This window comes from Ceraceosorus guamensis (genome assembly GCF_003144195.1).
Source record: "Ceraceosorus guamensis strain MCA 4658 unplaced genomic scaffold IE81scaffold_4, whole genome shotgun sequence".
In the NCBI taxonomy this organism is placed as follows: Eukaryota; Fungi; Basidiomycota; class Exobasidiomycetes; order Ceraceosorales; family Ceraceosoraceae; genus Ceraceosorus; species Ceraceosorus guamensis.
This window is the reverse complement of record NW_020289999.1, coordinates 284222-310861: the sequence shown is the minus strand read 5'-3', so window position 1 is coordinate 310861 and position 26640 is coordinate 284222. Positions and strand designations below refer to the sequence as shown.

Below are 26640 nucleotides of genomic sequence, written 5' to 3'. Positions count from 1 at the left end.
CAGAACAGGGGGCCGGGGCAAGAAGGAAAAGGAGACAGAGGTCAAGCATCCAGCTGGAATGGTCCATCTGAACATAGCCTTGGATCCGCTCAGTCCTCAACTTGCCAAGATGCCGAGGCTCCAGTCCAGCAGGGTGCAGCGGTTCGTGGCATAAAGGAAGACACTCTTAGCGCTCTGCTGGACGACACGTTCTTGAACCCGGCCGGGATAGGTTCCTCCCAAGCGCACAGGTGTCCACGCACCCGCTCATCGCCAAGAAGGCCGCGCCTCCACCTCAGGCCCGCTCTTCGCCTTCAAGGACGTCCCCTGCCGCCGTCTATGGGACGCTACACGCGCGCTACTTGCAGAGCAGGAGTCGTGCAAACGCCTCATCAGCTGGCATGAGATCACGCGGTCCGCGCGTACTCGGGGCCTGGACAAACAGCAAACATGCCCGGCGCATCCACGACCAAGGCTTCGCGACACAAGCCCGTCTTGAGTGCTCAGAAGCGTGTTGTGAGATTCACCATCCAAGTCGCCTTACTACGCGCCACAATACAGGAGTGGGTATGGGTCGTGCCGGCGACAACGTGTGACATGCTCGCCCCTTGCCGATGCGCATGACAGCTTGTACAAGTGTCGGTGTGGCGCGCACAGAGCTACTGCTCCGCACTCATCAAGCTGTCGAAGTTGCCGAGCGAGCGCCTGACGCGTGACCGGCCAACAGCTAATCAAAAGCCCAGAACTCCGCGCCTAGTTCAGCGGCTTGTGAGAGGACGCAGTTTCATCGACTGGCAGGGTGAGCAGGCCGTAGCCGTATACTGGCAATGTCACGATTCGATGTGCGATGCTGGCTCCTCAATCGGTCGGGCCGAACCTGCTTCCCGGCTCTGCCGAAAGCCACCTTTGGCTGATGCGATTCAAAATTGTCGATCGAGAGCAGCGGAATCCCTGAGGCTGGGTCCCCTGCAGCGCGGGTTCCAGCAGTCTCGACTTTTTGGCCATACAGCCTCAATAGGAGTGGGCCTCCTCAAAGTCCGGACCTCGCCAACGGGATCCAGGACCTGTTCCTCTCGCATAGCTGATCGACCAGAAGCTCTGAATGCTCTTCACAAGATGATCGGCACACAAGGATCGCTCTTCGCTCTTGCTGCAAACAATCGTGGATCTATGAATCTGCAGCAGCAGCAGAGACGGGAAGTGCGGGCCGTGGCCGGCACAAGCTCCACCGCTCACCGCCCTCACACAAGGACATATAAATGAGCGATGATGTGGACCCAGCATCAACCCCTAAAGAGATTCTTCCCACCACCGACTCGTCCTGCGCGTCGCACAAGCGCACCGCCTTCCTGCTTCATATCTCTTACATTCGCCTTGCCAACATGCTTCCGGCACGCTTATGGAGCACACTTCTCGTGAGTGTCGTCGCTGCTCTCACGACGTCGGCCTTGCCTGCGGAGAAGAGGGGCGTACTCTACCCAGAGGAGGCGGTGGCAATTGAGCTACTCATCAGACAAGCCGGCAACCAAACGGCCGCGACCTCATCAAGACTCACTACTACCGTGGCTTCATCTTCGAGCACCAACAGTGGCTCTGGTACCAGCACGAGAAGTGCATCCAGCACCAGCACGAATAGCAACTCCAGCACCAGCACGAAAAGTACCTCCAGCACAAGCTCGCCCAACCCTTCGTCAAGTGGTGTACTGCGCACTAGTGCTCAGGCTTCAGGCGGTGGACTGCCTGCACCTCCTTCCGGCTCGAGGCTGACGCAGCACACCATCAATGGGAAGCCCGGAACGACTGCTACCGTGCCCATTTTTGCCAACAAGAATTACATCGGTAGCGGTTCCAACGGCGCGAGCAGCGCCTGGATAGGCTTGCACGGTCGACTCAAGAATGGGTGAGTCTGTGTTGAGTACCGAGCGTCTAGACACGGACCGTCTGATCTCTGACCGGTGGTCCCATACCGCACAGCAATCAACTGTTCTCCGACCTTTACAACGTCGTTGGCGACCAAGGCGTAGCTGTCGTTCCCAACTTTTACGGCCCTAGCGACGTTCAAACGGTGCAGAATGCTCAAAACCAGGGCAAGCCCAATCCCATCTGGTTGCAACCAGACAGAAATGTCATCTGGAACGACGACTGGCGGTACGGAGCAGATGCCGTTGCTGGGGGTACGAGCCGGCCGCTCAACGGCGAATCCGTCTCGAGTCTCGAGATTCTCGACTCTCTCATCAAGAATCTATCGAACAAGAGCCGGTACCCCAACATGGCTCGCATCACCGTCGTTGGACATTCTGCTGGCGCTGCGCTCGTCGACATATATTCTCACTTTGGTCCAAATGCCCCATCCGGAATCAAGATTCGATACGTAGAGGCGAATACCCCAACCTCCTACATGGTGAGCATACCTCGGCTGGGGCTCCCTGCTTGCGCAACCGAATGGAAATGTAGCTGATTCTAGTGCTACCTTCAGGTTGACTCGCGAAGACCCGTGGGGCCCATCGACCTTGCAAAGTGTCCAAACTACAACAATTGGCCCTACGGTCCGGGAGGAGCAAAGCCGCGCTACATCAACAATGCAATGTCAAGCTGGTCCTTCCAACGCACCTGCAGCCGCGACGTCGTCAGGCTGAGCGGCACTAAGGACACGTATCAGGCGGACTCTGGAGGCGACCAAAGCTGCATGTCGTGGGCTCAAGGTGGCCCCGACCGCACCAACCGCGGTCAAGCTGCTTGGGTCATTGACAATCTGAGAGCCAACACGAAACGAACTGACCTGCGCTACTACGCATCGTACCAAAACATCACCACTTATCAGGGCGGAGTTCCAGTGCAGGAGGTCCCCACATTCAGGAAGACCTTTGCGCTGGTGTATGGCGTGGCACACGTCGCTGGACAGATGTTTGCGTCGGACTATGGTCGCCAAGCACTTCTCAAGACAACACCGATCAGCTACACTCAAACCGAGCCTGCGCCTTACTAAGAGTGCTCTCGCTTCGACGACAGCCTTCTCATTGTGCCGAATTCCGCACGGATCTCGGAGCGCTGCGCTGCGCCTCGACATCGCTTACGATACCTTGAAAGCCCCGCACCCGTCTTATACCCATAAACTTCATCCTCGCTCTGTGTTACAGTCTTTCCCCTGCGCGCGCCACTGCCGCTGCTGCCTTTCAAGCTGCTACTCGCTTCATTACCTGCGAAATACTTGTGCTCTGTTTGCATCAATCGGCTGTCTTCACGGCGGATGTGCGTGAGAGATTGTGTAGCGAATGTTCACATTGGGTCGAGCATGTGGAAGGATCCGCTCTGGAGCAGCACACTCAACTGCCTTGTGAACTTTGAAGATCCGAAGTTTGCTTGACATTTCCAGTCAAAAGGGCGGAGTCGAAGTGGTAGTCACGTGAAAGAACACGTCGCGTCTTTGAGAAGAGCGCGTTTGTCCGACCCACCGATAATGCTCCGACGCGCGGTGGGCGTCAGAGCCGTGTGGAATATGGGCAGACTGTGTGTTGCTCGCTGCATAAATGCTTTTGGACACCGCCGCCGCGACTTTTCTTCTGAAACAAACACCTCGAACAATCTCCTTGGCGCGCAGCAGCAGCAGCAGCTAGCTAGCTGGACAAGAAGGACGCGTCGCGGTCTTTTAAAAGAACTTAATCGGCTCCACTATAGCTTCCCCCTCTGCCTTCTTGGCTCTGCTGTGTGTCACCATGTAATCGTCGTTTGGGTCATGCATGAACCGCTTGCGCGACGACGCAGGCAGGTATAGCAACTAAGCAGCTCATGTGCCGTCGAGGTCGCCATGCAGTTTGATTGTCCGTCTACGCTCTCCCTCGACGAACTTCTCGCTTTCCCACGGCTGAAGTTCGATCAACGCGCAACGCTCGGATCTTTGCACGCGCTTGATTCACATTGGAGTTCGTCTCAGGGAGTTGCCTTGAGCTATGCAAGCCCGCCGGGAGCTGTCCAGGCGACGCGCCGCCAATTGACGGCAGGCAGGGGTGGGGGTCAAACAAGGCGCGAGGAGAGCGCCGCATTCGCGCAGCCGTTTCACACCCGCTTTTGGGCCATGTATGGCCTATGCATGGCTATTCTTGGTCATTGGCGTCAGCGTGTGCACTCATACTAAATGTGAACTAGCTGGGCTGCGTCGTGTCTTTTAGCAGCACCTACGCTTGCGCTGTATATTTGGGGTATGGTATAATAGCGATGAAGCAACAAGTGCAGCCAAGAGATTGCGCCCGCCGCACACAACCCAGTCACGGGCGTGCTTATCGCGTCCTGTGAAGAGGGGTTGGTGCATGATGCTGTTGTACACATCACGGGAGGGTGTGCTACACACACCCATCAGTCAATAATCTTGAATGGATCCGAGCGCGCATCCAGGTTCAGTCCAAAGCTGATGATGATGATGATGACTGCATGCTTTGCTTCATGATGGATCGTGCGTGCATGAATTCGATGTGCATAATCACGAATGAAGATGAAATTCATCTGAAGTCGGATGAATGCCTGTAGCTGTCATGATGCTGATGAGAGAAGCCGCGAAGCTCGCACCAAATCGCGATAGCTTGAACCTTGTCGCGTGCGGTGTGAAGGCGCGGTCTGGGAGTTCGGAACACGGCTCAGGCCCCTCCGGCTGTGGACAGGCCACACCACAGACACAGACACACACACACACGCAACAAGCCTCATTGTCCTATGAAGGTGTCGCCCACGTCCAACGTTTGACTTCAATGTAAGTCACGAGTGCTAGCGGCGCACCAATAGGCCAGCGAGCATGCAGCTGCTTGGAATACTTACAATAGTGAATCACCGAATCGCATGGCGGCGCGGCATCACATCTTTCTGATGGGCACATCGCACTTTATGTGTGGCGGATGCCAAGGACAGACTGAATTTGCAGGCGCGATCGAGCCTTTCGTTGTAAGTCGCGTGAATCCAAAGTCAATATGGTGGCAGCAGTCAAGAGTCAAGACTGTTGAGTCATTGGGTATAGTTGCCGTTTGTATAAGCTTGGTGCGCCGATATGGACGAATGATTGCCACTCGTTTGCGTAGACACTCAAAATTTCCGGTACACTCATTCAGACCTGTCTCATGTTCGACACAAAGGCACGCCGCCGCACGCACGGGGGCCGCGGGATGCTGCATGTGGGCCGCCATCATATATCATATGGAAGCCCGCGCCTTCATTATATATATAGGCTTCACCGTCAAGGACAATAACACGCTCGGACTCGAAAGTGTTGTGCTACTTTAATTGAGACAAGGAGCAGAGCTTTTGAGCGATCACCTTTGACTTTCTGTTGTGTATTTGTCATGACAAAGACCGAAAATTGACAGCCCAGCTGCTTGACTGCGGTGCCCTCGCTCACTGCGTGGTGTTGCCAGTGGCTGAGCATGCGCTGCGGCCAGAGCGACCCTCTTTTTTACCATTGTCAGCTGAGCGCTTGCTTCATTCGCAGCACCTTGTGTGTGCGCCCCTTCCCTCAAACAACCAAATTCCCAAGCATGAAGAAAGGTCATCGAGCGCACGTACGCGGCCCTGTTTGAACGCAAGCGTCGATCGACTCGCGCCCTCTCTGCCTGACTGCAACCCGCTGTTTTGCTGCTGCTGCTGCTCGCCTCTGCCCCGAACGCTCATGCGCGGGAGGAGGCCTGCTGCAAGTCGCACGCAACTATAGCAGTCGCCTCTTGACGCGCGCGCGTGACCCACCTCAACCATTGAAACAACGACGACGACGACGACGACGACGATAACGACCGCCAAATCGCCAATCGCCAACGACGACCAATTCGCATCGCACCTGCTTCAGCCCATGGTACTGTCTGTCTGCGTACCTGCTGCATAGCCAACCGTTCTCACGCACGCACGACCTGTTTGTTGTCCGCCGGCTCGCTTGCCTAGCCTCCTCCACGCCTTTCGTACTGTACTGCACTACTGCAGCAGAGAGAAGGTCCACAACGCGCCGCGCCTTCCTGCCCTCCTGGCTTTTCTGCTTCGACTCGATACGTCACCGGACTTGTACATTCTCGCTCTCGTGTCTCTTCACTGCGCTGTATCATTCTGTCGACTCCTGCATTGCCAGCTTCACCTCCAAACGATCTTTTACAACGCGCGCAGCTCAACGGTCTCGACGGACGCGTGCATCCACTGCTGGCACAATCCCCCCTCAGACGCGTGCCTTCTCGCTGCAAGCCAAGCCAAGCATATTCGCCAACAATCCAAAGAGTCACATCAGTCCCAACGCTGCTTCGGCTGCTTCAGCGTCATCTGCACAGGCACCGCTTGTCGATCTTTCCGCCAACCCCTAAGGCACCACCCAAATTCGCCTCGAGGGCTGTCGCCTCCTCTGGCCTTGTGCTGGACTGGCAGCTGGTGGAGCCCTCCCGCAGAATTGTGACCTAGACTTGCGGCAGGAATCTGTCGAGCCTCATCTCGTGAGTCGCCGATCGGTCTGCTTGGAGCATACAGACATAGGTCTGTTCTACATCGATCGCATCGTTGTCTTGGGAGGAATACTCGAATGCTGACTTTGCGCTGCTCCGTATTTTCGACCTCTACATCTGTTCTCTCTCGCTCCGCTCACCTCATTACCGCCGACCTGACGCTGGCAAACACCTCTACGAAAACGCTATCATCATCCTTGCGCTGCTTCCTTTCGCCTCAACGACCTGCCCGCGATGATGGCGCCACCGGCAGGTCGAAGGCGACCGCCCACGGCAGCAGAATCGCCTCTCAGCTTCATATCTCGAGCTCATAGGCAAGCCTCGGGCGACTTCACCGGAACCCCTTTGCGTAAAACATCGTCTTCAGGCTCACTTGGGCTGTGCGAGCAACATCGGCCGCTGACTCCCAGGACAGGCGTCAAGTCACATTGGCCAGGTGACGCGGCTGATCTGCTCAGCAGCTTTCCGGTTATCCCGGAGGCTCAACCACAAGGTCAGGCCTCGGTGCCAGCATCGACTCCTGGCCGACTCTTTGGGTTCTCGCAGAGTGAAATCGACGATTTTGCCAGCCACAGTGATCTCTTGGCCAGCTCGCTCTTCCCAGACGTGCCCTTCAACCACGCCCTTGTCGTCAACTCGATCAACATGAAAGTGGAAGGCTGCACAACCTCCGTGGCCGGCGGGAGCGCGGACGCCAATCCACCACACAGTGCAAATGACAGCGGCTACTTTCCCGGCGACGCGTCATTAGATCTAGACGACTCCGGCCAGGCAGCGGACTTCGATGAGTTTGATGACGATGGGTCTCCCCTCTTCGACAACGACGCGGAGTTGGATCCGGAGACCGCTGCAAAGCTAAAGGTTGTGCAAAAGGCTCAAGAAGAGGCATCAGCGGTTGGCGCAACAGGCGAATTTGCGTGTCCTTACTGCGACAAGAGCTACAATGGTAAGCACGCTCGCTCCATATGGCGCAGACACTTGCAAGACAAGCACGCCATTCCACTCTCCCAGCAGCCGCGCCGCACGAGATGGGACGGAGACGCGAATAGACCAAAGAATGCGGAGGAGAGGAGGCAGCGAATGCTGGAAAGCAAACGTAAGTGGGCACGCAAGAAGCGTCTTATGGAGAAGCATGGTCAGGAAGGCACGCCAGCTCAGGCGGCAGCTCGGGCAGCAATGCACCATCAGCATCGCTGGGAGCCCGAACGACCGCTCTTCGCGGCTCACAATCATGGATATGCGGAACCGATGATGGCCCATCAAGAACGCCTATACGCGTCGCTGCCCCCAAGTCGTAGTGAGCATCCAGGATACCACGGCGCCACTCCTATCGGACAGCCTTTTTCCATCTCTCATCCCCCACTGCCGCTGCAATCGCTCTATTCAAACGCTGCTCCGCCTGATGCTGCAGTGTTTCACTCGCACCATCCAGCCGCGCCCCACTATGTACACCCGCCTAATCCTCACGGCCTCGAGCTCCCTTCTCCTGGGACCGTCGACCGCATCTTTGGCGTACCTCAGTACGAGCGCAGTGCGGCTCGTCAAGGCACATCTCAAAGCTCTTCCCGCCAGTCGATGACGCTACTCACTGCCGGTGCGCCGATTTTTCCACCACACGAGGACATACCCGCACATCGCGACTCGCGCCATTCGAAAGACCTACCTCAGGCTTCGCCCACGCGCATCAGTCATTTGCGAGCAAATGCAGGTCACCTCGGAGAGCTTTCCTCCAGAGCAGGACCCTCTTTGGTCACATCTCCGGGCAGGGTTGTGCCTGGGCCCTTTGCCGGGCATCGTCAACTGGGTTTCCCGTCTGGCACAGCCGGTCATCGTCAGCGTCCAGGGGAAGATAGGCTTGCAGACCCGTACTCCGATGCGCAACGCACTTCGCCGGAGTCTTTCAAATCAGAGGATGAAGACAAGCTGCTTCACCGTCAGCAACGCTCGTCATCGGCCTCGCAAGCAGATGGCGGGAAGAGCGACCCTCTTACGCCGCCAGACTCGCACAGCTTGGCCGCACATGGTGGTGCAGGTCTTGCTTATTCGATTGCGAACAATGCTAAGGGTCAACCTCCCGCCGCGGACTCATTGCCTGCCAGTTCGACACCGCGTCACTCTGCGCGCAATGCAGCGTGGAAGCCACATACCGGCGCGCACAATCCCTTCTCGCTGGAATCTCACAAGATCAGCCCCGCGATCGCGCGCACGCAATCTACATCGATGAGCCGTTCAGCATCAGACACGCTAGCGTCCCCTACCTCTGCTCGCAGGACGACCGAAAGAGGCGGCGCAAGCGTCCTGATTCCGCCGCTTGGAAGCGGAACAACGGATGCCGCCATGGCAAGTCCGATGGCTCGTGAGCGCACCCTCCCACCGCTGATCGGAACTCCACGCCGCTCCAATGGTCTCAAGAGCAGTCACGATGAGGACGCACCTTTGCTGACTATGAGCTTCGAGGGCCCCAGCCTTCTCGACAGTCTGCGTCGCCCTGGCCGCCAACAAGGAAGCTTGATGACCCCGTTGGATTATGAGTCGCGAGAAGCTGGCACAAAACGGACCCCCTTCAAGTTCTCATCAAAGGATGCTGGACGATCTTCCTCGCTATTCCAGGTGCCACAGACGATCGGACGACCGACGCCCGCCCGACGCGTCGGTCAGCAGTCTGACCAGTTCTCGTCACCGCAGCACCTTGATCTCACAGAAAGTCTAGGCTTAGCGCCTCATTCGATTCTGAGGCCGTCCGGCTCTACGTCTTACGGGCATTTCGGCAACACCGGAGCCATCACGCCGCTCGAGGGTCCGACGCCAGTCAGGCACCTGGGCGCACTGGCTGCTAGTCCCTGGCACCCCAGTCCATCTTCTCCCCTGCGTGCCATACGTCCAGACAACTTGCCAAGCAGCGCTGTGCGCACTGCTCAACCAGAAGCTGAAAGAGTCGAAGATGAAGAGGAGGAAGAGGATGAGCCAGGACGCTTCGCCATGCAAGAGACGCCCTCGAGACCCAGCGCTAGTCAGCGCAGTGCCAGCAGCAGATCTTTGGGTTTGGGCTCCTCGCAGAACGGATCGACGAGCAAGACGACCACGGTTCTGAACCTACCACCCCCGATTCGACCGTTGAGCTATCGCAGTGGTGGTAGCGTTGATCCGTCGCAGGGCATCACACCTTCCCCCACTGCTGCGGACACTCGAGTCAGCGCCATGCAGGATCTCTCCATCACAGACGAACAGAGACGCAGAGATCAAGAGAAAGCCATGCCTGAAACGCAAAAGCAGACCGAGGGGTCCGAGCGCGATCTGCGTTCCGCTCTACGCAGTCCACCTTCATCACCCATTAGGCCACTGCTCAATAGCCGCATGTTGTACGAATCTCCTCTGGCATCGCGCAAGAGAGAGCGTTCTCCCTCGACGCCGAGACATCAGCATAATCTGGAGGCGACCGGTTCGCGCTCGAGTGCTGCTTCTCCCAGCTCTCGCAAAGCTGTCCGCCTAGTGTAGAGCTTGACGTCATTCACGACCTTCAGCTCGCGCGCATCTGTGCCTTTCAGCTTACGATCGAACGATTGAACGACGCTGATGCTTAATTTGGCCTGTTGTCTTTTTCTAACCGCCTTTGTTACATACCGCACATGCGCATGCTCCCCTTTGCTCTTTAGAACAGACTCGTACATTGATCGTCGACTCGACACAACCACCAACACCCCATCCAGCTTGTCACCTGCTCATTCCATTGCACACTATTGCCATTGCAATCCTTGCCACGTACCATAGCGCTGCAAGCGCTGCACATGTGGGTAATCCTCTGAGCGATGCGACTTCCGTGAAACGCCCGGAGAGATCTCCACGAAGGGGACGAGCTACATGTTCGTGTCTTGTGATGAAGGTTCTCAGCAGCCAGCAGGTGATTCTGGTTGGCCATAGTCCACCTCAGAGGCCAACGCCAGAGTCGATGCTCCGACGTCGGGCAGCTCGAGGTGGATTGTCTCCCAAGCTGACGTAACCGCGCGTTCCCGCCGCTCTTTGGAGCGCTTCGCAAGACCAAGAGGGCCAACCGTCGAATCGCTGGTCATGGACGCTGACGAGGCGCAGATGGTACTGGTCCGCTTGGGCCGAAGTGACTGTTTGGACAGCTTGGACCTCTTCACTCGAAGAAGGTGGTCGCGTCAAGGGCTCGTCGATGCGAAATGCCAAGCAACGAGCATCGTTACCGAGGCGCGAGCCTTCGGCTGTTTGAGGAGCGCGCACGAGGATGGTGACATTCTTGAAACCTGCCAGGCGCAAATCACAATGCGGCTCGGCGGCGCTGGTATCGTCGGAACTTGCAGCTTGCCTCGATGGCGCGTGATCTGCAGATGCTTCGTGTGGATGAGCATTCGCACCCGAGGAGGTCAAGATGACCTCTCCGCACATGCCCGCATCCTGGAAAACGATGGTGACATTCTCTAGAGGCGGATCCAGCTGCAATGCCCCTAGCCTCCACGGCAAAGCCATCCCTGCCTGCGCGGCATGCATCGAGCGTGGAAGGTGATGAACGTCTGCCGCACTCTCATCTTCAATCGGTCGTGTGACGTCTACTGTGAGCGTGAGGTTCGAGCAGCGAAAGATTTCTGCAGAACTGGTGAGGAGACGAGACCTGAGTGTGAGATTCAAGCCTTCGCAGTCATCTAGTCACGCGAAGGAAGCATTGTGCGAGTGGATCAGCGAGCGCAGTCGAAGTTTTAGAAGAATGAGCCGGGTCTTGGCCACGCACAACATACGAGCTTGGCCAGAGGAGAACCGGCAACGATGATTGGCAAAGCCCGATCTGCAGACCTTCTGCTCAATTCGCCATCCGATCGGGCCGGGCCCATCGCATGACACTGGTCGAAAAATACCGTTGTACTAGACCCTATTGCTGCTCCAGTCTCTGCCAGCTGAGCTGGCGGTTCATCTTTGGACAAGAGCAGCGTTCCGGACAGATCGGCAGAGGGCCTGGATGAGGATTCGGTCAGATCCTCTGCGCGTCTTGGCAGCGAGTCAAGATGCATCTCCACCTTGCCAGAAGCGAATGAATGCGCTGTCATGGCCTGACTGCGACTCGTGAATGCTAGGGTGCGCAAAGGGCGCGAAAGGCCTGGCATACCTGTCTGAGGAAGCCCAGCAGGATGCATGATGGTTGTAGAGCCTTTGCATACTGGCGCGGATGGTGGTGAGAGCGAAAGAGGAATGCGGCCGTCGAAGAGGCGCGGGCAAGCACGACGGCGCGAGGGTGGGCGCGTGGGAAAGTGACACGATTGCGCGAGACTCGAGATGCGTCACGGTCACTCAGCTAAGGAGTCATGAGTGTGATCAAGGATGCTGAACGAACTCAACCTAGTGGTCAAGACTGGAAAGCAAATGCGAAAGACTCTGGTTCGGCGCGAAAGATTATATTGGTGCGGTGCAAGTAAAGATATATGCAAAGGCAGTGGGGGAACAGAAGTTGCAGAGGAAAGCAAAGAAATATGGGTACTAGAGATTTGGGGGGGAGTTGCTAAAGCGGCCTCTGCCAGGATCAGAATCAAGCGTTTGCTTGGATCCGGATGCTTCCCTCCGGCAATTCAGCTAGCGCGTCCAGCTTGAGTCCTGGCGGAAGCTGAAAGGACGCTCTGGGTGTAGCGGGTGGGGTAAGGCCCTCCTTGGAGGCAGCAAGCACAGCCGAGTCCGATCGTCTCGAGGGTGAAGGTGATCTTTTTGGAGGCGAAGGGGATCCTCGACGTCCAGGAAATGCCGGGGGCGCTGCAAACGCAGCTTCCTGAGACGACACTACGGGGAAGGCGGACAGAGGCAGGAGGATTTGGGTAGGTGCAGATGAGGTCCGTTTGGGTGCCGAAGGAGGTGATGGAACTGGCATTGGCGTGACGCCTGGCTGCGTAGGGACTGGAAGGGGTAGACGTTCGGTAGAGTAGTCCCAAGGACGCGGGACGAGGGCAAAGGGCATGAGGAAGGTAGCAGCGACGATGACTCCATCTCCTCGATTCTGACTCTTGATGGCCGAAAATTCCATCTCCACGAATTGAGAAATGTATTTGACGAAGGGCAGCAGTTCTGGGACACCCCCAGAGATCACCATGGTCTGCAAGAAGCTCAAGAAGGCTCCAGAAATGGAATGGGCAGTAGAAAGGTAGTTCATCGTGGGTGGCGGCATTGTGATCTCGAATCCCCACCAATGCACAAAGATGGCGCATCGATCCAATGGTGGTCGGACTTGTCCCATGGCATCGATCCCGCCCGCGTCAGCTCTGACAGCAGCTGCCGTAATTGCACCCAGCGCATCAAAAGCTCCGCTCGCGCGACCGGCTGCATTGATAGCCGTGGGCCCGGGCGAGAGCAAGAGAGAAACGGGCGAAACGCCTGATAGGAGCCCACCAGACAGCAAAATCCTAGGGTCCGAATCTATGGGCTCATTCTCAGCAGCTGTCTCAGCCTTTGCCTCATTGGACAACGCTTCAGTGGCTGAGGCTGTCTTTACGTCCTGCTCAGCTTCTGCTGGTTTTTCGTCGCTTGAGGTAGCACTAGCAAACCAAAGCCGTGCTCCCCAGATGGCTAGGCCAGTCGCAGCCAAGCTCTTGCTTCCTTCGTCCATCTCAGTCTCAGCAGGCGACTCGACCGCTGCCAGAGGAGATGTCACGGCGGTGGCATGACGTTCTGCCGCCTCACACTCTGGGCAATCGAGCCACACCGCCTTGACCGGGTGCTTTGCTGTGCTTTTGTCGGAAGTCGGTCCCACCGCCAAGTGCTCGTGATCCTTCTGGACAGCATGCGGCGCTGCTTTGTGTGCTACTGCCGGTCGCGTGCCGGAAGACGATAGGCGTCTACGGAAACGCGCGATGGCACCTGGAGCAGGAGTAGGGGAGGCCTTTGGCGCCGCGCTAGCGGCTCTGACATCCGAACTTTGCTGCTCTCGAGCTTCTTCGTGAGCGCTCGCAACCCTTTCGAGGGCTGCAAGTGCAGGGGATCGAGATGCCAATGCTTTCGTCACCTCCTTGGCGGGACCGCTCGACTTGCCGGCATCCCCTCCACCCAACAGGTCTGCATCGCCGATGATGATACGTTCCGAAGGAAGGCCAACGCCTGCAGTGCCCGGCAGATGCATTGCGCGCAGCTCGCCGATGATTCCATTGGCAAGGTGCTGATCCAGCAAAGCGCGCTTCAGAGCTCGCATTTGTTTGGCGTCGACAGCACTAGTGCCTTTGTTCGATGACTTGTGCGGCGCTTCGGGCGCAGATGTGGCCATGATGACCTTCTCGAGCGCTCGAGCGTGTCTGGCACACAAAGCTGCCTGTTTGGACGTCCGAGGCCGGGCCGGCTTTGACTTTGCATCCTTGCTGGGAGCATCTGCACCCAAGTTTGGCTGGGGAGCAAGGTGAATGCCGCGACGGTCCATGCTGAAGGACGATGTGCGCCTTTGCCTGCCCTTGATATTTCGGCCACGCGTAGCGCTCTCGTTGTCTTGTACAGCATGCTTGGAGTCCTTCGAGCTCGCCGACTCTTCCTTCAGCTCGGCGCTTGCGCGACGTTTGGGAATGCCAAGGAGGCTCTCCTCACCCTTGGTCAGCTTCTCCTGCTCCTCCTTTCGTGCCTTTGCTTCTTCCCTCTTGGCACGTTTTGCGACCTTTCGCCGTGCTTTTTCGACCTTTGCAGCCTTTCGAGCAGCTTTGGCTTTTTCCGAAGAGCTCTCCAGCTCTCGATCTGCTGCTGCTTCCTCGACCGACGGGCTGAACGAGACTCGCCGAACGGCGCGCGGCGCTGCTGGAGGAAAGGGAATCGCCTGCACATCTCCATCAGTCTTGCGCTCCTCCTCCACAGAATTCTGGGCATCGTGCTGCGGCATGGCCTCTCCCGTCTTCTCTGGCTCATCTACTTTGGCTGTGGCTGCCTCTGACTTGCGGCGCCACATGGCCAGGCCACGGAAGGGATTGGCACCACGCTTTTTGGACACGGCCGTTGGAGCACCTGCGCTAGGGCTCGTAGCAAGGTCAGAATCACTGCGCGATGCAGCGAAGACGAGCTTGGCTTGATTGTCAGCTGCAGATTTGCCTGGATCTGTGTTCTTGCTGATCTGCACGTTTGGATCTAGGGCCTGCAAGGCAGGAGCTGCGGACGTCATGATGCCCGGCGAGTCGGTGATAGTGAAGGTGTGGCTGTTGGTGAATGTTTATCGTGTCTTTCAGTTCGTAAAGGTCTCGTTGCGGGGTCGTGGAATGCAGTGTCTAGTATTCGTAATGTGGTCGTGATAGGCGTCGCGCTCGTATTCGTTAGGAGATCAGCGGCATTTAGGCTGGCAACATGCGTAAGGCGCGATGGTGTAAGGGGGAGGGATCGATGCTAAGGAGGACCTCCGCTCACTGCGAGGCAATGGAGCAAGTGCGAGTGCAAGTGGTGGGACGAAATGAAGCTGATGCTCGTCTGAGCGAGCGAAAGTCGAGCAACTGCAAGCAGCTGGGCCCTTAGTCGCGCTTCATCCACACTTGATGTTGTCCGAGCTCAGCAGCTGCGCTACTGGTGACTGACGTGACTGATCGACTTGATACACATGTGCGAGCTTACTTGCCAATCACTATGACTCACGACTTAATTCGCGAGTCGGGTGCTGTACGTAGCTGGCGCACGCTCTGTGCTCGAACGAACCCTCACCATTCACCGCTTCAGCCTTTCAGGGTCGATGCGAACGCATTTCAATTGTGACTTGTAGGACTTTCGGTCGACTGGCACCGCCACCGTGCGCGTCTGCTTAATTGCATTCTCGATTACCCAGCCTGCTTTAGGCCCCTGAACACGCTCCCAACGGGCTAACATACCGCCGTATAGATCTGACTGGCCAAGCGTGCTGCATGACTGCAGACAATTGGTCCCGTCTCCGCGCGGCCCGGGTCGGTCGCGCACGCACGACTCATCTTGGCCACAGACACACACTCGTGACTGATTGACTCATGACTACTACTACCTCCACGTGGCTCTGCACTCACATGACTTGCAGGAATCAATCCCGGTCACATGCACATCCTCCATCAAAGGACGTTACGCACGCGCCAGGCCGACCAACCGCTCCGAAAGGTCATTATTAGTCTTGAGTTGCATCAGCTCCGCAAATTGTGTTCCTCACACTCCTGCTGCATCTTCGCACTCGATTTTCGTTCTGCAGAGTTGGGTCGCAGCCCGACTGTATGCTAGCAAAGAGCAGCGACTCTGGAGTCGTCATTAGAATTGAAACTTCTCAAGAATCCGCTTTGGCCATTGGCGTCAATCTCGACCTTCCAGCAAGTCTTTCGGAAATAGCAGCGTTGGAAGCAAGTTGGCGCACACAATGCCGCCCAAGAAAGAATTACCGGCCAAGGAGCGAGGCCTTTTCAAACGGCTAATCCAAGAGGTAAGCGATCCAAGCCGTGTAAATCGATCATCTACCTTGCTAACCCTACCTCTCCTTTGCATTTTTCAAAGTACGAGACGAAGAAGTACAAGCTGGGTCTCAAGACAGCAGACACTATTCTCAAAAAGTTTCCTGAAGCGGGTGAGACGCTATGCATGAAGGGACTCATCTTGGCCACCATGAATCAAAGGGCGGAGGGAATAGAGCTGGCGAGGAAGGGTGTCAGGCACGATATTGGAAGCTTCTTGGCCTGGCATTGCCTGGGTATTTTATGTCGGATGGAAAAGAATTGGGAAGAGGCAGTTAAATGCTATGGTATGGCTTTACGAATTGAAGGGGTGAGTTCTGTCTCACTGCTTGCGCCATCAGCTCTGTGGTCATGTACTGACAACTCTCTCATGCTTAGGGCAACAATGTCAATTTGCAAAGGGAAATGTCGTACTTGCACATGCAGCAACGCAATTACCCTGCATTGATAGATGTTCGACTCGCACTGCTCAAGCTGCAGCCTCACTTGCGACTCAGTTGGGTTGGATTAGCCGTCGCTCATCACTTGGCTGGCTCCCTGGACGAGGCTCTGAGGATTATCTCCGGCCTTACAGATACTTTCCGGGATACGCCGCCTCGGTCTTTTGAGCTTTCAGAAATTCATCTGTACCGTGCTCAGATCCTGTTCGAGCTTGGGCGCCACGCAGATGTCGTCACTTTTCTGCAAGGCCCGGCAAACAAGGCAGTGTATGACAAGAAGGCGAGCAAACTACTCATAGCACGGGCGTATGCTGCGGAAGGCAGTAGCGACAAGGCAGCGGAGGAACTCGAGCAGCTTTTGAGGTGGAATGCCGAAGATTTGGGAGTGATCAGAGATTGGCTGAAGGCAAAGGGCGTCGAGACAGGTAAGAAATCTTTGGTAGCTTTGATGAGCAGAAGGCGGGGCTGACGAAGCTCCTCGATTGGCAGCTCCCTCGTCTTCAGATGGGGTCGCGAAAGCAGCAACTGCACTGCGAGAATTGAGCACCAAATTCCCTAAATCTGGCGCCGCGAAGCGTGTGGCCCTAGTATACCTGCAGGGAGACGATTTCAGAGATCAAGCAGAGACATACATCTCCGCAGCCCTGCAGAAAGGAGTGCCATCGATTTTCGCTGATATAGTGGCGCTCTATGTGGATGACAAGAAGAGGATAGCGGTCGAGGAAATAGTAGAGAGGAGGCGTTTGGAATGGGCTCCCGCGAAAGACGCAGGTGAGTTCGACGACCATTTCGCGGACGACCACGGAAAGACGCGCACCTTGACGGACGGCTCACGCGTGCCAGTCCTGCGGCAGGAGACCAACAAGAGCCCTCAGCATACTTGTGGTCTCTTTACTTCCTGGCACAGCACTACAGCAAGACGGGCCACGTTGAGCGAGGTCTTGCATACGTTGATTCTGCTATCGCGCACTCCCCGACAATGCCTGAGCTGCACATGATGCGTGCTCGAGTCTTGAAGCGAGGAGGGTCACTACACAGCGCAGCATCAGCAATGGAAGACGCGCGCCTGCTGGATGGTCAAGATAGGTTCTTGAACTGTAAAGCTGCTAAATACTTGCTACGCATCGATGACGTCAAAGGAGCGACGGAGGTTGTGTCGCTCTTCACCAAACCCGATGCGCCTTCACCCACTTTTGACCTCATAGAGATGCAAGCGTTCTGGTACATGGCAGAGGAAGCGGACGCGCACGCCAGGTCAGGAAATCTTGCCCTTGCTCTGAAAAGACTGACGCAAATAGACAGAGTGAGCCGAGAAAGGTTGGGGGCCAGTGACCATATTCATACGCGCATCCCTCTTACAACGCACTTCTGCCATCTTGCAGACCTTCCAAGAGATCTACGATGATCAGCTCGACTTCCATTCGTACTGCATGCGGAAGTTGACTTTGAGGTCATACATCGACATGGTGCGATTCGAGGATCAGCTCCGATCGCATCCTGCCTATTTCCGGGCAGCCCTGTCAGCGGTCAAGGTGCGTGTAGCTCCGCAGCACCTTGAGACCAGATCGTGAATTTTCGCGAAGATACATTCCCAGGCTGAACCATTCTTCTCAACTTCTTCGTCAGCTTCTATGCCAGTTGCATGACAAGCCTGACGGGGACTCCCGTGCGTCCGGCTCGAATGGTGAGATCCATTGCACGACTTCCAAAAGAGGCACCCATTGACGAACGTGATTGCTTCCATCACCAGGACACTTGACTGAGGAGCAGCGCAAAGACGCTAAGAAAGCCAAGAAAGCAGAACTCAAGGCAGCGGAGGACGCCAAGAAGGCCACCGCAAAGCGTACGTATCCTCTAGAAGACTTCTGACTGCTGCTCAAATACTTCTGACGCGAACCCTTGATTGTCTCCAGCAAAAGACACGAAGAAGACAGACGAGGACGACGTACCTCCGCCACCTCCTGACGAAGACCCTGATGGTGTCCAATTGCTAGCCGACACTCGCAAAAAGCCACTCGAAGCTGCGAAAATCTACCTGCTCACGCTTCAGGAGAGGGCCGAAAGGAGAGTTGAGACTTGGCTCGCGACCTTCGAAGTGGCTTTGAGGTCCAGTGAGTCGCAAACTAACGTTGCGCGCGCCGCTGTGTTTGCGCTTATCATTCCGCACGCCCGCTGCAGATGACTGGCTTGTTGCAGCACGTGCGGTGTCACATGCACATAAGCTGCAATCGAATCATCCTCAGCTGCACAAACAGATCGTTCAGCTACGGCGGAAAGGTGCGTCTTCTTGCAACAAGACTCTTTCGGGGGAGACGCATCGCCTGACACGATCTTCGCCTAAATTGGAACATTGTAGTGCCGGACCTGACCTCGGCTCCAGAGCCTGTCAAGGAAGCGATCGGCGCAGTATTCGCTTCTGTACTGCCGGACGAAGTCACGCTCGAAGCCTTTACGACGGCGTACCTCCAACGTGCCACGAGTGCAGCGCAGAAGCTCGGCGCTGCACAGGCGTTGCACGCTCTCGATCGCACCGCTGAGGCGGTAACTTTGATTCAGACACTCACGCACGCCGAGTCGAAGACGGATCTAACGACCGCATTAGCTGCTCGGGAGGAGCTTCGCTTACTGAATGCGGACGTGAGCGCTAGAGAAGCATTTGATGCCGAGGCGAGGAAGAGATTTCCGCATGCCGATATGTTCAAAGCGCACGACACGCTCAAGAGCGAAGAGGCGGAGAGGCAAGCGCAGAGGAAATTTTGGGAGCCGGCACAGCAGGATGGTGATGCGGATCCGTCTGTGCCTGCGGGCCACGCACCGCCCACACAAAACTAAATTTGACACGCATACGTGGGGCAATCACATCGGATTTGCACCGCAGCAATGCGGTCTTTGAACAACGACACTTTGTGCCGATGGTGTTGAAGCCTGAATCGAGAATGCGCAAAGGTGGTCGTCGCCAGGCACGACTGACCACTCAGAATGCACCAATAACGAACGCATGCTTGGTAGGTAGCGTCATCAGATGTGGACTGAGCTCTCCGGCGTCAGTGCGGGAAAGCATTTGGTCGCGAGATCTCTTTTCGACCGCGCCTTCGTTACAACATGTCATCTCTTCGTTCAAGCGATTCAATCCCAACGTGATCCGCGAACTTCTCGAGACTTCTCGATTACGGCAACTCCATTGCGGGTAAGATATGTGATGTACAAAATCGAGGTCAAATTCTTCCGAGGCTCTGGACGCGAGTCAAGGAACAACGCAATATCGAGAAGGAGCGAGAAAGGGCGTCTGGCGCAGAGATAGATGCAGAGGAGGAAAAAGAGTACGGACGATGAAGCGGGGCGGAGGGTATGCATGGGTGACGGGAGTGGGGCAGCGACGACAGCAACTCAGACGTCAATGTCCATCAGTCGTCTGCCACCCGGCCCGGAAGGCGGCGCTCGGGCAGAAATGCCTTGCAGCAGTTCCCGGATAGCTGGCAGTCGACGGTCATCGTCATCTTGTCGCGGAGTGCCAGCTCGGTCCAGAGGCTCGATAGAACTTCTGTCTTCGTCCATCTCGTCAGAGTCGCCCTTGCCGGTGGGTGTCGATTGGCCCTCTTCAACGGAAGTGGCCGTAAGAGCGGATCGAATAGGTGGTAGAGTCGGCGAAGGAGTGTTCTCCGCTTGCTCAGCGGCTTGGCGCGCAGCAGCAGCCATCTCCTGGGCGCGCTCTGGGAAGTTGATGGCGATGAGCAGGTCGCGAATGAGTCGAACGTGGTGAGCCCGCACAACGGCTGGAACACCGGCAGAGGTGACCTTGAGTCCAGCGACGCTGTCAGCAATGGTGCTGTTGACCTCCGCTTGAGCATCATCGAGTCGGGGATACAGCGGCTCGGGGCTGTCACGAGCGGGCGGCGGTGACGGTGAAGTGCTGCTGCTGCTGACACTGCTCGCGCCGTGGGAGCTACCTCTGCTGCGGACATTGTGCAGCGACGGCGACGATCTCTTGCCGGCTGGGGAGTCCGACGAGGAGAGGATGGAGCTGATGCTCGCCATAGACGGTCGCGAGCGATCCATGCCAGGGGGAGCAGGCAGCTGGCGCGAGAGATCACCACTGGCAAGTCGAGGATATAGACCATGGGACTGGTTTGTGGTAGATGTAGATGCTTCAGAAGCTTCCGAAACTGATGGGCTGATCGAGCGGCGTCGGTTGGAGATGTCTGTCATGTCAGAATCAACCGTCGATGCCTTGGTATCGCGCACTGATGACAGAGTCTCGCGGTGGCCCGGCATGACAGGAGCTGCGCGAGTAAGCGGCTCGATGCGACGGTAGTTCGCGGCTGCGCTGTCCTTTGACCCGAGTTGTGGAACAAGAGAATGGCCGAAAGTAGGTTGCATGCGGTCGTAAGAGTGCGCGTAGCCTGGTGCCGAGGACGAAGGGCTGTTATGGGCTGCTTGACCGTGCCTATGAGGAAGTGAGGCAATGGGGCGATTTGCTGAGCCGCTAGACCATTGCTGAGCCGAGCCACCGTGCGTGAATGAAGAATGCGAGTTGCTAGACTCTAGCAGGGAAGGATCGAAGCCAGGAATGTCCGTGAGACCCAGGCTTGACAATGTCTGAGCATCGAAGAGTCTGGAGTCTTGGCTGCTAAAGTTGCTGTTGTTGCTGGAACTCGCGTCTCGTTCTGCGTCGGCGCCAAGGGCCAACAGCCAAGCGTTCAGATCTTCGATGTTCTCAGACTTGAGCGAGTCTGGCAAGCTGACGTTGCCGCCTGAAGACTGTGCCTGTGAGAGCAGCGCCTGTAAAGCAGCGGCATGGTTTGGCGCGCCAGCTGCGGCTGGCTGTGGTGGATGTTGCTGAGCTTGAGAAGTGTGGTCGAAGGCGGACTGCGAGTGCGCAGCGGAGGCGGCATCAATGGAGCCGAGAAGCGCTGCCAAGTTGGCGTCGTTGATACCAGTTGGGAACACTTGGTCAAGGCGCTGTGCCAAATCAGGCGTGTAGGCTGGTCGCATTGCCTTGCTGGAGATGTCGGCGACAAATCCTCGAGTAGCTTCGACGCTCTCATCCCATGTGCGCTTTTGTCCCGCACCGGCTGGGCCACTGAAGGAGCCTCGCGAGAGGCCAAGATAGCTGTTGACATCGTCCGTGTGCTTCGGGCGCTCCTGAGCGTAGTGAAGGTAGGATCCAGGCTTCATGTGAGGTCCTCCCGCATGATGACCGAAGCTCTGGTAGCCTTGGACACCATTCTGATGCTGACCAAAGGACTGAGCGCCGGGAGGAAAGTATGCGGATGCGTAGTTGTTCGACGCCTGGTGAGAGTGGGGCGAGATCATCGGGCTGTGGCCAGCATGAAGATTGGGATAGGCGCCGTGCTGCGACCCTGGGCCGAAGCGACTGAATGGATGCCCGAAGGTCGGAACGCCATGGTGCATGGCCCCTGGCCGAGCAGCTTGGGCTGCAACCAGGTGGAACGAGTTGTACGTGTGAGGATCGGTGATGCCGTAGCCGTTTGCTGCTTTCTGACGAGCTTGCTGCGCTTGCTGATGAGCTTCGGTGTGGATGCGCTCGTGCTTCTTCAGATCTTGCGGCCGCTTGAAAGTCTTTGAGCAGATGTCGCAGGTATGAGGCTTCAAAGGCGTGTGCACTGTCAATCGAGGAAGACAGGCGTGAGCAGCTGGTCGCTAAGTCGCGCATACGCCCAAATCGTGGTGAAGCGAGACTTACCTCTCAAGTGGCTTGTGATGTGATCACGCTTAGCGCAGCTGACGTCGCAGCCAGTCCATCTGCAAGTCAGACACAGGTTGTTCGTGCTCTTCCTACCGACATGGTCATCGCAGAGGTGGCGATACAAGTCTTCTGGGTCGCTGTAAAGCTTTCCGCAACCGTCCCATTGGCACGGAGTGGGCTTGGAGTCCTCAACGGAGACATCGCGAGATTCTTCGTCGTTCGACTCTCGCTTTGGTGACAGGCCATCTTCATTGTCGCTGTGCGCTGTCGATGAGCGAGAGCTCATAGTGGTGGCGTGCGTGGACTGAGAAGCAGGCGAAGCTCCGAACGACGACGTGGCTGAGGAGTAGTACAGATTCGACGTTGAGCTGTGATCCGATGCGGCTGATGGGCTGAGGTGGTTGGACATGTTGACAGTATGGCCTGACTGCTAACAACGCGGCCTAGTTGCCAGCGTCGTGAGCGAATGCCGAAAAGTGATGACGGTGTGAAGTAGTGTTCGAGCCTGGTGACCCCGCTATCGCACGCAGAGTGCACAAGGTATGGGTAGTGAGAAAAGGCGATGATGGTGATTGTGAACGCAATGCCTTGGACGCAAAGTAACGACAAAGTCGACTCAGTCGAAAAGGTGTTTGAGAGTGGCTGTTGAACAAGCGTGGAGATTATGAGGCGCTGAGCGTAAGGAGCGGATTCGGGGGGCCAATGTGAGATCACCTTGGAGGGAAGAGGGCTTGGCAAGGATCGCGCAGGCGATGCAGGCAAAGGGCTTGGCAAAGCTGAAATGAAAATCGCAGCAAGTCAACCTCGAGGCACATCGAGGCTTAGCCATACGCGGCACAGGAGCGCGTGCAGCAGTATATAGCTAGAGCGAGACGTGCGCACGCGCGCGGTCTCACCCAGCGTGAACCCTTTGCTGCCGCGCTGCTGGGCGCTCGACTGGGTCTGCAGGACACACTCGCCTCGCGCCAAGAACTGGCTGCAGCCCCCGCGCACACGGGCAGAAAAATCGGCTCTTCACCCGCCGTTCTTGGCAATCGAGGCTTGGCGCCAAGCCCTGCACCCTCCAACTTGCACACTGGCACTTGAGCACCCGGCTCAGCAACAAGACTCGTTAGCTGTATCACAGATTGCTCGGAAACATTTGCCGCTTCTACACGCAAAGCCGGTGTCACGACACGCAACAGTTTGGATGGCGGTACGGCCAGCGTTTCTCAGCATTTGATCTCTTCCACGTGGCCACATCGCACGCCTCGCCATCAGCTGCCATACCCAAACGTGACGGTACAATTTTGAAGCTGATCGAGACGCGAGCAGTCGACTGGCTGCATGACACGCCAGAGGCAGGTAGAACGCTGCATAGATGACCAGTCGTGAGACTGAGCTTCAGGCCACCCTTGTTATGATATGGCGGCAACCATCTCAACCCGTATCAAGCTCTGAAAGACGCCATAGCGCATACAATCATGCGCTCGTCTCGCAACATTTCGCAGCGACGCTTTGCAGGGCTAGACTCTCAGCATGTCCGTATAGATGCGAGACACGTTCGCGATGGTGAGATTGGTGCCGAGCTGCCGTGCGGAGCTTAATCGGTCTCGATTGCAGAACGTTCTCGAAGACGATATCGCGTCTTTGCCGACGTGTGGAAGCGCGTGTGTATTCAGACAGCTACGAAGCCAAACAGAGGCAGTCGCTGCTTGCACCATTCGGCCACGGTTACCTTGACTACAATGGAAAGCGAGCTCCGGAGTTCAGACATCGTATACGACTATCGAAGCGTGCGACTGCTGCTTGGTACCGCATGCTGGAAAGTCTCTTCAGCTGAGGCGCCCGAGAACGCGCTGGCCGTACATCGCTTTGAGCTGTGGCAAGGAAGACTGGATCCAAGCGGATTTTCCGGCCTGCCGTGCTGTCAAACGCTTGCTCACGCGCACCTGGACGAGCTGACCTAGCAAGTTTCGTACTGTTGACGGGGTCCGGTCAGCGTGCTCATTCAAAGCGGCTGCACTGTCTACTCACCTGCGTCACTCGTACCTTCTAGGTCAGGACTCGATACGTCTATGCCCGAGAAGATGGCACGGATAAGAGCCCGCCGTTCCACGAGTGTATCCTGAGCTGCCTGATCGCCGCTAGAAGGTGGTGCAGGCTTCATCACCAGAAGGCCCCGATCCACAAGGTACTCCTCGGTGACGTGCCCTCGCTCTAGTAGTTCCAGCTGCACATCATACGTGCAGTCGTCCATAGCATCTAAGAGAGCGCTATCGAAAGGGTGCCTTCCAGAGAGCATCACCTGAAGACGGCGAGCGCATGGGTTCAGCAAGAAGGAGGCCGCATTTGGCATTTGGCATTTGCCATTCATTCTTCGCACTGACGTAAAGAACAAGTCCAAGCGCCCATACATCGACCTTTGAGGGAGCGCGGATGGAATGTCCCGGAGAGTCAGCCTTCGTAGCTTGGCGCAACGAGGTGACCGCTGCTGACTTACGCTCGTAGCTTCGTAAGCCTCTAGAACGACACGAGCTTTAAGGACCTCGGGTGGAAGATAAGAGACGGTGCCGCAATGGCTTCGAGCATTGTGCTTGCCTAGCGGCAAACCAACGATTGCATTTTCCAAAGTCCTCTCGGAAGCCAATCCAAAATCTGCGAGCTGGACGTGGGGGAACTTGCCGGCGGTAATGAGAAGTACGTTTTCTCCCTGAGAGGGAATACTCAGCACGGGGTCGCACTGAAGCGGCACTCGTGCTTCACCTACTTTGATATCTGCAGACGTGCACTCCCACATCGTCAGCGAGCTTCTATCCTGCGCCTGTGATGGCTGCGCCGCTCACCACGATGCGCAACTCCGTGCTCGTGCACGTACTGCAAGCAGAGAGTGAGTGAGATCCCTCTGCTGTGCGGATGCGACCATGCGTTGATGACCACTACTCACTGCTAGGGCATTCTGGAGCTGGAAGAAGATGAATTTCGCCTCTGCTTCTTGGATCTGCCCGTGAGCGAGGATGTACCCGAACAGATCTCCACCAGTAGCACTTTAGGACGAGTCCCATATCAGCGCATGAATTTGGCGCAAGGCACTCGTTCACGACTGACCAAGATACAAAGCAATACTGGTATCGACGGTCCTTCTCTAGTGCAAGCAGTCCGTTGATGTTGGGCTGCAGGGAGGCCATTGCGGTAGCGATTGAACATTATGGGCAGCCGAACACGCACCCGGAGCATTTCGTTGGCATCTACATACGTGGGACAAGCGTTGCAGGAGCTAGCGTCCGCGCGGCGGCGTGAGCTTCTGCCCACATACCAGGAGCCTAGTCACGACGCACCTGAATCTCTCGCCTTGCAGTAGCAGCATTCTCCTCCTCTTCGATCCAACGTCGATCTTGTTGCTTGCACGCTGCTTGAGCGCCCGTGTCGATTTGGATGGCCAGGCGCACGGTGGCAAAGGAGCCTCTGCTCGCAGAAGAGCGTGTGAGTCGTGGGCGTGACCCTGTGCGCAAAAGAGCCACGAGCACTGACGTTCCAAGCACTCGTGGAAGGATGCGATAGTCTCCAACAATGGTCTGGCAGGCGCATTGACGCTCGCCTCAGCATCCTTACAACTTTAGAAGCTGTGACTCGACAAACCTCTGCTTCTTGGTTCTGTTTCGCGTGCCTGTACACGAAGTCTGCAGAAGGAGGACCTCCATCAGCGAATGAATCTTCCAGCGTACCTCGTCCCTCCTAGAACGCACTTTGAGCATGAGGAATCGAGATCGTATCTCCATCACAGAGAATGAGCGGGCACGTCGTGGAGATTCGCTTGCCGTTGCAGTATACCCCGTTGCGGGACAGGTCCTTTGGGATCACATCAAGTTAAGGCAAGGCAGGACGCCATTGTGTCGACGCCAAACACTCACATGCAATGAAACGAACGCATCTTCGGCATCCGTCCTACATGATGGATTCAGTCATATATGGGCGAATTTCTCGGCTGGCCTTGCTTGGTAGTGAATCATCACCTACACGTGAGCGATGAGCTTGAAGTGCTTCTCGCCGTCGAGGGGCCCGGATAATATCGATTGAGCACTTGCCTGGCTCCTCAATACTCGCATGTATGCGCAAAATTTCGCCAATCACTGTTCTCACTCGAGCTGAAACGCTAGGCGCGGGCACAACGTAGTCACTGTGTGTATGCGCTGCGTTCATGAGCCGCCTTCCGTCAGGCTTCTTTGCGGGGCGATCGGCGCCAACGTACCACTGAAAATGTCGACCAACGACAAAAGTCCTGTGAGGCTGGATGACGAGCGCTTCGTCGAAAGGACACAGGTGCGAGGAATCAGGGCAAACGATCACACTGATGCCCGACCCGGCAACACCTCTCACATTGTCGCTGTCCAGCACGAATTGTGCGCAGGTGCGCGACAATTTGATCCAGCAGATCCTCCTTTTCCGGCGCACGGTCGCCTTGCTGGCCATCCTCGAGGGCATCTTGCGGTCTCTCATTGGCGTCAAGCTCCATAGGCTGATCTCTGGCGTCTTGGCGACCCACATCCCCTGGCAGAGGCAGCAGAAATCTCTTCTTCATGTGACGGACCTGCTTGACCTTTCCTGAGCCTCGTAGACGCGCCATTGCGAGCAACAGGTGTTGGTCAAGACGGGATGTGGGCTCTTGT

The 26640-nt window shown here is 56.6% G+C and overlaps 7 protein-coding genes across 7 annotated transcripts; 3 read left to right on the top strand and 4 right to left on the bottom strand.

Moving 5' to 3' along the window:
- Window positions 1–1361: 1361 nt before the first annotated feature.
- On the top strand, window positions 1362–2965 carry IE81DRAFT_327875 (hypothetical protein; the record flags this gene model as incomplete). The annotated part of the gene is made up of 3 exons (XM_025515088.1): window positions 1362–1879; window positions 1954–2380; window positions 2456–2965. The coding sequence occupies 3 exons, from the start codon at window positions 1362–1364 to the stop codon at window positions 2963–2965; spliced, it is 1455 nt and encodes a 484-aa protein (XP_025372815.1).
- A 3703-nt stretch (window positions 2966–6668) lies between these two features.
- IE81DRAFT_327874 (hypothetical protein) lies at window positions 6669–9929 on the top strand (the record flags this gene model as incomplete). The annotated part of the gene is made up of 1 exon (XM_025515087.1): window positions 6669–9929. The coding sequence occupies one exon, from the start codon at window positions 6669–6671 to the stop codon at window positions 9927–9929; it is 3261 nt and encodes a 1086-aa protein (XP_025372814.1).
- Window positions 9930–10358: 429 nt separating this feature from the next.
- IE81DRAFT_344550 (hypothetical protein) lies at window positions 10359–11494 on the bottom strand (the record flags this gene model as incomplete). Its single annotated transcript, XM_025515822.1, has 2 exons — window positions 10359–11095; window positions 11182–11494. 2 exons carry the CDS (start codon window positions 11492–11494, stop codon window positions 10359–10361), a joined length of 1050 nt encoding a protein of 349 aa, XP_025372813.1.
- Window positions 11495–11947: 453 nt separating this feature from the next.
- IE81DRAFT_164531 (hypothetical protein) lies at window positions 11948–14648 on the bottom strand. Its single transcript, XM_025510563.1, has one exon. It carries the CDS (start codon window positions 14557–14559, stop codon window positions 11971–11973), a length of 2589 nt encoding a protein of 862 aa, XP_025372812.1. The 5' UTR covers window positions 14560–14648; the 3' UTR covers window positions 11948–11970.
- Window positions 14649–15399: 751 nt separating this feature from the next.
- Window positions 15400–19283, top strand: IE81DRAFT_319941 (N-terminal acetyltransferase A, auxiliary subunit). Its single transcript, XM_025512874.1, has 11 exons — window positions 15400–15819; window positions 15891–16157; window positions 16226–16712; window positions 16777–17058; window positions 17142–17590; window positions 17670–17819; window positions 17914–17971; window positions 18038–18130; window positions 18201–18398; window positions 18466–18564; window positions 18644–19283. Exons 1-11 carry the CDS (start codon window positions 15757–15759, stop codon window positions 19117–19119), a joined length of 2622 nt encoding a protein of 873 aa, XP_025372811.1. The 5' UTR covers window positions 15400–15756; the 3' UTR covers window positions 19120–19283.
- A 153-nt stretch (window positions 19284–19436) lies between these two features.
- On the bottom strand, window positions 19437–22801 carry IE81DRAFT_339228 (hypothetical protein). Its single transcript, XM_025515567.1, has 2 exons — window positions 21992–22801; window positions 19437–21911 (listed from the first exon to the last, which is right to left on the bottom strand). Exons 1-2 carry the CDS (start codon window positions 22401–22403, stop codon window positions 19675–19677), a joined length of 2649 nt encoding a protein of 882 aa, XP_025372810.1. The 5' UTR covers window positions 22404–22801; the 3' UTR covers window positions 19437–19674.
- A 903-nt stretch (window positions 22802–23704) lies between these two features.
- Window positions 23705–26597, bottom strand: IE81DRAFT_363886 (kinase-like protein; the record flags this gene model as incomplete). The annotated part of the gene is made up of 12 exons (XM_025516818.1): window positions 23705–23939; window positions 24011–24281; window positions 24364–24396; window positions 24477–24751; window positions 24820–24850; window positions 24921–25020; window positions 25082–25146; window positions 25230–25250; window positions 25312–25438; window positions 25505–25548; window positions 26114–26274; window positions 26351–26597. 12 exons carry the CDS (start codon window positions 26595–26597, stop codon window positions 23809–23811), a joined length of 1506 nt encoding a protein of 501 aa, XP_025372809.1. The 3' UTR covers window positions 23705–23808.
- Window positions 26598–26640: the final 43 nt, after the last annotated feature.

What these genes read in the sequence shown, in the direction of transcription:
- IE81DRAFT_164531 (XM_025510563.1), bottom strand. Translation starts at nt 14,559, where the DNA reads ATGACGTCCGCAGCTCCTGCCTTGCAGGCCCTAGATCCAAACGTGCAG.
- IE81DRAFT_319941 (XM_025512874.1), top strand. Translation starts at nt 15,757, where the DNA reads ATGCCGCCCAAGAAAGAATTACCGGCCAAGGAGCGAGGCCTTTTCAAA. An exon ending in GACTGACGCAAATAGACAGA is followed by an intron (nt 17,591 to 17,669) that starts GTGAGCCGAGAA and finishes GCCATCTTGCAG; the next exon opens with ACCTTCCAAGAGATCTACGA. An exon ending in CGAAGTGGCTTTGAGGTCCA is followed by an intron (nt 18,399 to 18,465) that starts GTGAGTCGCAAA and finishes CGCCCGCTGCAG; the next exon opens with ATGACTGGCTTGTTGCAGCA.
- IE81DRAFT_339228 (XM_025515567.1), bottom strand. Translation starts at nt 22,403, where the DNA reads ATGTCCAACCACCTCAGCCCATCAGCCGCATCGGATCACAGCTCAACG. An exon ending in CATCACAAGCCACTTGAGAG is followed by an intron (nt 21,912 to 21,991) that starts GTAAGTCTCGCT and finishes CTCGATTGACAG; the next exon opens with TGCACACGCCTTTGAAGCCT.